Source organism: Morone saxatilis, unplaced genomic scaffold (assembly GCF_004916995.1).
Source record: "Morone saxatilis isolate NCDOM2014 unplaced genomic scaffold, NCSU_SB_2.0 Contig21, whole genome shotgun sequence".
In the NCBI taxonomy this organism is placed as follows: Eukaryota; Metazoa; Chordata; class Actinopteri; family Moronidae; genus Morone; species Morone saxatilis.
The window spans coordinates 12,636,945-12,647,731 of NW_023339774.1; the positions used below are offsets into that span (position 1 = coordinate 12,636,945).

At 41.8% G+C, this 10,787-nt stretch overlaps 1 protein-coding gene across 1 annotated transcript; it reads right to left on the reverse strand.

The window, feature by feature from the left end:
• Window positions 1-6: 6 nt before the first annotated feature.
• Window positions 7-10,356, reverse strand: rab14l (RAB14, member RAS oncogene family, like). The gene is made up of 8 exons (XM_035668572.1): window positions 10,220-10,356; window positions 5,324-5,382; window positions 4,103-4,156; window positions 3,187-3,364; window positions 2,248-2,314; window positions 817-904; window positions 357-387; window positions 7-252 (listed from the first exon to the last, which is right to left on the reverse strand). Exons 2-8 carry the CDS (start codon window positions 5,373-5,375, stop codon window positions 75-77), a joined length of 648 nt encoding a protein of 215 aa, XP_035524465.1. The 5' UTR covers window positions 5,376-5,382; window positions 10,220-10,356; the 3' UTR covers window positions 7-74.
• Between the last annotated feature and the right edge of the window lie 431 nt (window positions 10,357-10,787).

The following is a 10,787-nucleotide window of genomic DNA, read 5'->3' on the forward strand; positions in this document are numbered from 1 at the left end:
GGTTGAGGGAGGACGGGCAGGACATACGGAGAGAGAGAGAGGAAGGGAGGATGAAGGGGGGTTTTGCTTGGTCATTAGCAGCCGCAGCCTTCCCTCTGGGGTTGTGGTTCGCTGGTTAGCCGTCCGCCCTGAGGGGCCGAGGGCTTGTGCTGGACCCCCGACTCGGCAGCGTTCAGGTCCAGGCTGCCATCTTGGATGTTCTGGTAGATCTTCTTAGCAGCTTCCAGGAAGGCGTCCTCGACGTTTTCACCTCTGAACACAGAGCATAAACACCAACGTAATAAAGGAGGCAATTGGGAGTTTAAGAATGTAAGCAAGGTGATATTTCATGTCCTGCAGTCCCTGAGATGACTTACGTTTTTGCACTGGCTTCCAGAAACAACAGCCCTGTACAACATAAAACAGACAAAGTGACAGTCAGTAAAACATTGTTACAAGCTCACAACAGCCTCAAATACCAAGTTCTCATTAACCCCCCCGTTTCAGTTCATTTCTTTGCTCACTTAATCTTTCCTCAAGTCACCTTCTCCTAGTTTATGTCTCAGCAATATAAACTCAGAAGGATATTAATCTTCACTTTTGTCTCTTGAAATCAATAAGGGGCTACGATTATAAACATTGTGAAAAGAACACAGGCTGGATCTCACTTTAACTCTAAATATTTGGACATTTTGTTCGGATTCCTGGGATTATTGTTTTGTTGAAATTTTTTAAACGGTCGCAGTTTTGGAAGATGCCTTTCCAGAAAGTGTCTTATGATTAGTTAGACATGATTGGAGTATAACAGCATGGGAAACTGTTCTGTGTCTGGCTCACCGTTCTCCTCTGCAAACTGCTTCGCTTCCTCATACGTGACATCCCTCTGGGCCTCCAAGTCTGCTTTGTTTCCTATGAGAATGATCACCTGAGAATAAATTGACAAAACAGAAGAATGAGAGAATCATCTATGGTATGGTCTCTCAGGGAGAAATGTGCTTTCTGAGCCTTCGAGAGCTAAGAAAGCTGAAGGCAGTGTAGGGAGACTCTTCCTGACGCAGTTGTTATTCTGTGGAGCTGTCTGTTAAGAGATCAATTGAGAGATATACTGAGGAACTGACACCCCCACATGAGCACACGAGACAGTGCCCCTAGCAACAGTGATGTAATTAGACCTGTAATGTAATGAACTTCCTTAAGACTCTGCTGGAGCTGCTGCATGTTCAGCATAAACCATTCAAGTCTTTTAACTGTTTTTTTTTTTCCTGTTTTATTTCAGAATTTCTCACACAGATTCTCGCTGTGTCAGCAACTAATGTTTACTAGTGTTGTGGTGAAAATTTGATAAGAGAGCTCCATTTCCACTGCATGAAAGAGAGTGCTGATTTAATACTGACACTGATTAATTTACATCTTGTGTTTTTAGTTGTTGGCTGTTACTGGTTAAAGTGGAAGCAGATTTTTAGAAGCTCTTGCTAAATTACAAGAGGTCTTGCATAACTTATTGTCATTCAGATGACGACAGCATCAGTCAAATGATCAGATAATGTGTTCATTATCTTTCCTATCTTAAACAACAGCAGCCAAATAAACATCTCCTGAAGCAAGAACACATGTTGACACTTGTGTCACAGACCATAACTCGACTGCAACATTGCCACCGCATGGCCGATACAAGCTACTTCAGCAAAAAAACAGCTTAGGCTAATAGGCTTCTGTGGATATTTTCTCAGAACACTTGACAGAAACACTAACACCAGAAGAACTCATTAAATGATATTCATGATGACATTCATAACATAATATGGTTTACCTTGGGGTCACATTTATCCATAAAAATAAGCAAAAGAAAAGACAGTTCCACAAGAAACCCATACATGTGTATGAAAAGAGCTAGACCTCTCTGTTGTTTATAAACCAGGAAAACATTTTCCACTTGATGTTAAAAACCTGGAGTGGAAGTGGCGTATTGAAGGAACAGTAAATGAGAGCAGTATGATTTAGAGCTAATCATATTTACCACAAAATCCAATTTAAGAAATGGACAGGGCTCTGTGGCTCCAAACAGGGGAGGGGAGGGGAGGGGAGAATGACACAGGGGGAAACAGAGGAAATGAAGCAGCGGAAGTGACTTAAAGGGTTAGAACTTTAAAGAAATAAGAGGAATGACACAGAAAATAAACAGAGCAGGGAGACACCGTTTAGAGATGCAGATGACACACGCAATAATTGCAGTGTGCCAAATGAAAGGATGTTAATCTGTGTCCTTACAGTATTGGGGTTGGTGAGGTTTCTGGCATCAGTCAGCCAGCTGCTGAGGTGGTTGTACGTGCTTCTCCTGCATGACATCAACAGAGGGACAGAGGTTACTATGACGACAGGCAAAGACTTAACATCGTGCCATCTCTGAGGAGGGATCAGAAAAGACTGTGCAGCTGCCACATCATAAGGATGGTGTAACAATGAGAGCAGGACAGCATCATTACAGAGAGTGAAGAATCTGGGGGTTCTAAATATATTCATGCAGTTTCACACAGGTGAAACGCACAAACCCCACTGCTTTCTGTCTGTAACTGACATCCCTAACTATCAAGCATAAAACAAGTTACAGCCTAATCTACTATCTTTTATGTCCAATAAACGTACCATTTCTTCAGCATTACACTTGGATCTGAATGACAACCACTGTGTTAATGAGTAACAAAGGAACTGGCCCTGAAGTACAAATGAGTTCTACCAAACTGGCTTAAGTTGTTTTTCAGTAAGGTATTGCAGACACAAGAACACTGGAGTTCACTGCACTGACCCAGTGTACCCTATAAATGGGACTGGACCATATCCAACAATAACGAAACTTGAACTATAGAGAATAATACAAATATAACAACCGGTTATTAAATCCACACCATTTAATTACAGGATATGGATATGGAATTATCAGATGTGTTCACAGCAACCATGCATGACATAACAAACAGTGCCATCTAACAGTTTGGGCGAGAAGGTCAGACACGAGCTGTAAGACAGATTGTTCATATTTGTTCAGGACGTGTTTGCTTCCATTAACCTTCCTCTTACATACAAGTATGAAAGTTTTATAAAATCCTTTAAATGGTTATCGCATACGTCACATGAAGGCTTTGGTGTAAAGTTGAGACCATGTAACTGTATCTCCCACACACACAATGACACATAACAAGTATCCTGTACCTGGTGATATCATAGACCATGAGTGCTCCTGCAGCTCCGCGATAGTAGGAGCGGGTGACGGCCCTGAAGCGCTCTTGCCCCGCTGTGTCCCAAATCTGCAGCTTGATCTTCTGACCGCTCACTTCGATTATCCTTGTACCAAACTCAACGCCAATTGTATGGGGGCAGTCCGCCATGACTGAGGAGATGAAATGAGGTTACCATAAATTCAATTTTTTTTTTTCTTTTTTTTTTGTGTCAATTAGTTTTACTGTTTCTATGTTTCAATTTAATTCTTTTCGTGACTTTGCCATATTTTGATAACATTAGCGACGTTTCATCTTATTTAAGTTTTAAACTGAAAAGAAATGTACACTTAGTTTGACAGGAAATGTATTGAAGTTTTTCTTCCTTCATCAGGCTGATGAAACAACTCGTACCTAATTTTTGCTTCCAATGATGTAATGGGTCTTTCCAGAGCAGAGAGCCAGCAGGTGCATCAATAATCAATCAATCAGTCTTTAGAGTCATTATACTCAGTTGTCTCAATTTTATGTATCAACACCCCGAAACCGTCAAAAGTCACTGAGACACTGAAAACCATTTCTAAATCACTCCAGAGTGTGTGTGTGTGGTGTGTGTGGTGTGTGTATGCAGGATGTGATGGTGGCGAGTGAATGAGGAACACAGCATCTGGCTTGTTAATAGTAGCACTAAACAAAACGGAGCTGAATGGTAATGGGGAGGCTGCAGCTGACTCACACACAGAAGAAGAGTCTCTCACTGTTGAGCTCACACTCCACTTCTATGCCGCTGACTTCCGCTGGCGTATAAAGAAATCTAAAGCGATTTAGGCACTCTAGTTGAACCTGGCAACCTTACATACACTGAGGAACAAGCAATGATGAAAAGGAGTCAAAATCAGGGCAGCACTTACATTTCTTTTCTGTGAACTGGTGAAGCAAACATGACTTCCCTACCCCCATGTCCCCTGTGGAGAGAGACAGAAGAGAAACAAAAAAACACCTCAGGTCAACCAAGGACATAAAAGAACAACAATTCTCTATTCAAGCCAATAGACAATACTTAAAATTTAATGTGGGGCAGTAAGAGTGACGGATAAGGACTTAAATATAAAGTGTACTGTCCCACAGAGTTTGACGATACATGTTCGTAGCCATTTTAACACAGACTAATGGTATATTTGTGTTGGGTCTTGATCCTGATGGTGTAATCATCTGTGACTCTCGAGTCCTTCATTTACAACTCGACCTAAAAACAATGATGCAATCAAACAAAAGCACACAAATGCATCTGTGTTAGCGGTGAATAATACTGACAAAAACCTACACTTTGGTCTGACTACCTTGGTATTAAAAGTGTGGCAACAATTTAGGAATGATGCTTTCAGGGGATACCGTCACGCACAAGAGAATGCTGAAAAACCTTCATCAGTAATTTGGATAAAAACACCAAGCAGAAGCTTAGAAAACTGTATCAAATCCAACAGGAAGCAGGATCACGAGATCTTAAAATCATACTTTCAAAGATGAACTGTGAAAGTTTCCATTACTGTTTAGTGAAGGAAAAAAAAAACCATGAGAAAAAAGTAAAGCAGCGAGACACCATCTCTCCAGGCTGATTCATCCGCACACACCTTCAAGATCTCAGCCGAGTGTTAGCTGTGAGGCAGGATGTTTTAGGTTTCGCAGAAGAGGAGAATAAATAACCTGGAGCTGTGGGTGTGTTTATGCATATGCCTGTCTGTAAATATACGTAAAAGCAAAAGCAGCAGTAGGTTCACGAAGAGCCCCTGTGTTAAACAGCTCAACAAAGGTGGAATATAATGCAAATCCATTTGCACTGTAACTGTTCATAAGAGAACAGTGTAGTCAGGCATTAAAGCATTGACAATCGATTTTGCAAAGATGATATAATAAGTCATTGCAAATCTTAGTGGACCAGCAGTCATAGGCTTTCTCTGACTAATGTGTTTGTCAATTTTCATACACTACAGTAAACACAACATTGATACAGGTAGACCTTTCTTTGGAAGTGGGATATATCAATAGACTGAACTGCCCCCCCCCCCCCCCGCCCAAGCTCATCAACATGGCTCGCTGGAGACCTTAAATACTTACTGGCGTTGCTCACTTACCGATAATGATGTATTTGAAAATGTAGGAGTAGTTGTATGGTGCGGTGGCCATTGTGGCTCTGAAAGAGAGAAGAGAGGAAGGTTTAGGTATTTAAGCTGTCAGTAAGGGTCATTTGCACTTTTCCTATCTAAAAGGTGTTCAGGTAATGCATGCAATTTAATGTACATTACATTTTATGGGTAAAAATCCTTTTTTTTATCTTACAAACAACAATGACTACAGTCATCTGTAGCACTGAAACTCAACACTCAGCACGTTCATTCTGAATGCTAGGTTCCTGAATCAGCATTAAGGACTTCTTTTGGTTACGCATATCAAGTACTTTACTTGAAGAGAGGCCTAAAAATCTAATTTGTGCATGTAAAAATAAAACACAGCAAGTCCTGTACATATGGATTTAAATGGGTCATTTAGGAGAAAGTGTAACTCTACGAGGCAGTAAGTACAGCAATAATATACTTCTGTAGGAATGTGAATTAACACATCAAAACACATACATTGTGTGTAAACAGTCCAACACATTTCAGTAAGTATTAAGTCAGTTTAAATGACCCGTTTAGAAATACGGTGCTAACCGATATCAGCAAGTATGAACTTGAACAAAACCATAAATATCTGCCGGTTGCTCACGATCACGAGATAACTCACTTGCTATTAAATTCCTATGTTGCAACAGCTAAGACTGTACCGGCAACCAGAAATGAAAGTCAACTCTAATATTGTTCATTTGATTGGTCAGCTAGGAGGTGGTATGACTGCACTTCCCACACACTTCATATTCCTGCTTACATAAATAAATGCAGGGAGAAAAACAACCCTAGCCATTTACTTTCATCAGTTTGGTGACCAATGACAAATTTCTAAACTGTAAATGCATGCTTACCACTTGTGTCAACCTGATTGTTCATCTACAAACGTATACTCGCCATGAAGAACTGCCGAATTCGCAGCAACCACCGTTTTTCCTACACACGTCCAAGGCTGAGCTGTATTCAAATGGTTGCAATGTACAACTTCACCACTGAATCCTACACACTGGCACTGTAATTATTCTTAATGAGTCCTTACCCCTTTATGTTACTTTGTATTACTTGCACAACAGTACAGAAACTAATTAATGTGTAGAGTCAAATTCTATTTACAAACTTTTATTTCTAAGAGTACCACCTGTTGGCTAACTGATAGATACGGTAAAGATAATAGCAACATTCCTCGATTAACACGGGGAAGCCCCACTGTTAGCATACTTCACATTGAAGTATTACAAAGAGCTCAGGCAGCCTTTCACACGCTGCACCCATGTTCACTGGGCTTGAGTGAAAATTAAATCAAGTGGGTTGGTTCACTGAGTGATTAGAGTAGTCCCAACAAAAACAGAGGTCTGTTGATTAAAGACTGAACTCTCACAAGTCACCGAGGCCAAGAGTGACTGACATTGACTGGCACCACCAGTAATATTATTACAATAATGCACATAATGTCTATCTTCAGTCAGAGTTTCTTTCTTTCTTTCTTAAGTCCAGTAACAATGTGACATGTATTTATTAAATATAATGGTACATGTGTCTTCTCCAGCCCACACTCCAGAGGCAGTAAGCATTGTTAAAATAACCTAATGTAGGCCTGTAGACAGGGGAGGGGGCGGTGCACGGAGGTGATGCGTCTTCTAATAATGAGACCGAAACAGCGACAGCGGCTAATTTTGATGGCATTAGACACAGTCTGTCTACAAGTAAACAGCGTGGCACTTACATGTAGAGGAACACCTCCAGCATCACAGGCTCAGAGCGAGGCTAAAAATAGCCCTGACACCTATCTGATACCAAGTGATGCTTCATTGTTCACACTCACAGCACATAGATAAAGCATGTAGGGAAAAGCCTTCAGATGTACCACACAATATCACCACTAGTCAACTTAAATGATACGCTGGTTGAAGAGCCATGGGGAGAAGCTCTTTTTGAACATGCACAGATTTGTTCATAAATAAGTGATTGGGTCATGTATGACATCAATTGAGCTGCTTTTGAAAGCAGGCGGTTTTTCTCATGAACAGCTTCACCATAAAATTCGCAGAGCAATGCCATCTCCTCACATCAAGGCTATTGTGTAGCTGCGCTGAATAAAGGCTGCTGTATCAATCTGTATCAAGGTGCTGCCGTACAGCCTAACTGCTGTAGATAAGTAAATAATTCAGGCTGAACAATCAGGGGCATAATCAGCCGGCAGCCTGATGGTTTCTGTGTTCCTGGCAAAGATAGTCCGCCTCAAACCAGCGCTTTTCTCTTCTCCGCAGTTCAGTGAAAACTGTGCTGCAGTTAAAGCAGTTCCTGGAAACTGAAATCACTGTGCCACATCGCAGCCTAGTGCTGGTGTTATGCTCATACTTCTGCATCTGCAGCTCAGTGACCACGTTTGACTGGCCAGATTAATGCTGACACAACCACCAGCAACCACCGGAGACAGGAAATGAAGAGGGCCTGCAAGGCTTCTTAGTTCAGGTTAAAGAAAAATATAATGTTAAGAGCAGCAGCTGCTGAATCTTCTCATTTCAAACAATGTAAGGAACTCGCAGGGCAGAGCTCCAGAGCAGGCTATAACTAGGTTCTTGTTGGTGGCCCCAGGAAAGACTCTCACTTTTCCCTCGCCCAAAAACACTGCAACTTGACCTGACATTTGGTAATTACTCAGGCTAACACAAAGTCTCTAACGAAGCTTAAAGAAATCTGTATGAAGTAGCTGTTTAAACAACAGGGCTTCTACAAAGCCTGACTGATATGACGAAAAGAAATAAATTAGGTTTGCTTGTTTCAGAATCAGAAATACTTTAATAACCCCAGGGGGAAATTTAGTAGTGAAAATGCACAATACATGTATTGTACCAGATGCCTATATCTAGAAAATCCACTTTTAGCTATAACAAAAACGCTAATAGCTATAACTGAAGTCTCATTTTCATCTGTGGTTCCTGGGCAAAGGCCACTAGTGATGTGCAGGTCATGAGATAAAGGATCAGTGGATGATCAGTGTCGTCAGTGTAATTGCACTGAGCAGGTTTCAAATTGAAACCGATAACATGAACAAGTCACACAATTACACTACTGCAATCTTTTAAAGTCCTAGGTTAACATTTGAGGCCCTTTTTCCACAACGCCTCCTGTCACATGACCCTCGTGTGGCATTTATATACCCAGTGTGATGGTTGTCTGTGCTCTGGGAGGTAAGCTGCTAGTAAGTTACCCCCCAACCTGAGTAAAAGCTAAATGTGTCTCAGTAGTGATACCCCACCCCCTTTTTTCTCATTTCCCTCTCATTACACAGAAATAAACCCCATGAGGATCCATCAAGGAGAAGGCGAGTCAAGACCATGTGACCAGACTGCAGCCTCAGCACTTCTTTTTTGCTCTTTAACACACTGAATCTTTCTCCAGAGAAATACTGTCCCTGCCTTTCCTCCTCTCAGCACACACATCCTATAGAGGAGAGGATGCACAACTTGTGGGCAATTCAAATCACTGGGCTGTCAGGAAATCATGACACATACTGCACACAGCCACAGTGCCTCCCATGATGCTCAGGCCCACTCTTCTAATCATGTGACTCCTTTCAAGCCTTAAACAATATCATGAGATCATCGCTGCAGTTTATAGGCGAGACAGACACACTATCAGAATACATACTAATCTAATTTACCATTTACTTTACTTATATGATTACAGAACATCGATACAAAATGATGTTATAAGTATCAGATCAGGCCTGCTTGTAATGGGAGTGCATTGGCACAACAAACAGAAATGATGCAGCACTTTATGTTAGATAAAAGGCAGATCTCTCCAAATGTGCAACTCTTTGAGTCACGAAGGGTCAACTTCCGTTTCTAAAACGATTCACATCTGTTGTTTGGAAAAGTAAAGCCAAAGTGAAGGCTAACACACCGTTGGCTGAGGATTTATCGGACCTTATGTGTAACGCTGCACTAAAAAGAATCACTTCTATACAAGAAATTAAAAAGGAGGGAGAGAGAGAGAGAGAGAGACGACGATGACCCGGGAGGAGACGAGCGTAGCCACGAGAGTGAGAGGAACGAGAGAGAGAGAGAGAGGGTCTGTATACACAAACAGGCACTACAGTAGTCTCTGATGTTAACTCTTTAATCTGACACACTAACGTCATGCCTGCTCCCCAACCTTAGCTCAACAACCGGCCATGTGTCAGCGTTTGGTTAGTTATTTCTAAGCCACCAGTTAGCGCATAAAGAGCAAGCAATGTAACTAAGCTTAAGAGGACATAAAACCTGACATTTACTCGATTGGTCTCTGATAACCACCACGGCCCGAGATTAGCTGTTTTGACAGCTAAGTTTGCGTTGGCTAGTTACCTGCTGGCTGTCATCTGTGGATGTATCTTGACAACAAATCGCCTAAATTACAGCCTGTAAGTCGGTTGCCTCTGCCAACACACAAACAACCGAGCCAATGCCATCTTATTAGTATAACTAATTTATAAAACTAACGTGGCTTCTGCCTCTTTAACTAACGACAGCTAGCGATGGCTTAGGCATGCTAGTTGACCAGCTAGCTGCAGTGTTGGATTATGGTCACGTTAAATACGGAGCCTAGTTAGCTTGTCAACCCATATTTAGTCATTCCTCGCCTACAATAATATTCTACAAACAGCGCTATCGGCAATATCTCCTGTTCTTAAAGCTACCGACAAAACACCAACCTAGTATGAGCCATCTGTTAGCTAGCGTCGTTAGCTTGCCATTTAGCTGCTGGCTAACAGAGGCTAGCTGAACTGTTCCGTCATTTAAAATAAGTGTCTCGACGTTTGTCAGGCATTATGTGCGTGTGTGTGAGCGTGTTCAGGTGTTCCCTTTGTTCTGTCCTTACCAGAAATCAAGTGTCTAGAGCGTTGTGTTGTGGAGCTGTTCAGAAGAGGAATGCAGGTTATCCTGGCTCAAGTATGATCTGTCTATCCAAGATGGCTGATCACGGCACAGGGTTTCCTCCGCTGTATACAATGGGCTTCTGGGACAAAGAGCATCATATGCGGCGATCTGCGGTCTGTGCACCAATAGTGTGCACTGTGTCGTGAAAGGCGACCTCACCTGCACAGGTGTATTCATGCATGCTGTGCTTGTACGTCATTTTATACCGATTATGTATCGCATCAGATTATGAAATCATTACTTAGGTGAAATCATAGGTAAGGCTGAGGGGGGATCAGGGTTTGGGGATTTGATTACACCTGACTGATCTGGGTTCAGGTTCTTTACACTGACACTGCTGTTTCACTGTCCTATTTGCCTTTAAAGACCTTTACATTACAGTAATTCAGAGATGGGAGGTTTAGTCCACTATGTCCATCTAAACCATTTTATGGCCTAAAAATGATGTATTGTTTATTTGGTTCCCCATTGGTTGTTTCCTTCAGCAACAACTACTCTTACTGGGATCC

Excerpts from the sequence above, each read along its gene's own strand:
- rab14l (XM_035668572.1), bottom strand. The coding sequence starts at position 5,375 with ATGGCCACCGCACCATACAACTACTCCTACATTTTCAAATACATCATT. Across the intron at positions 3,365-4,102 it reads CCAGTTCACAGAAAAGAAAT|TCATGGCGGACTGCCCCCAT; the intron begins GTAAGTGCTGCC and ends TCATCTCCTCAG. Across the intron at positions 388-816 it reads GCAGTTTGCAGAGGAGAACG|GGCTGTTGTTTCTGGAAGCC; the intron begins GTGAGCCAGACA and ends TATGTTGTACAG.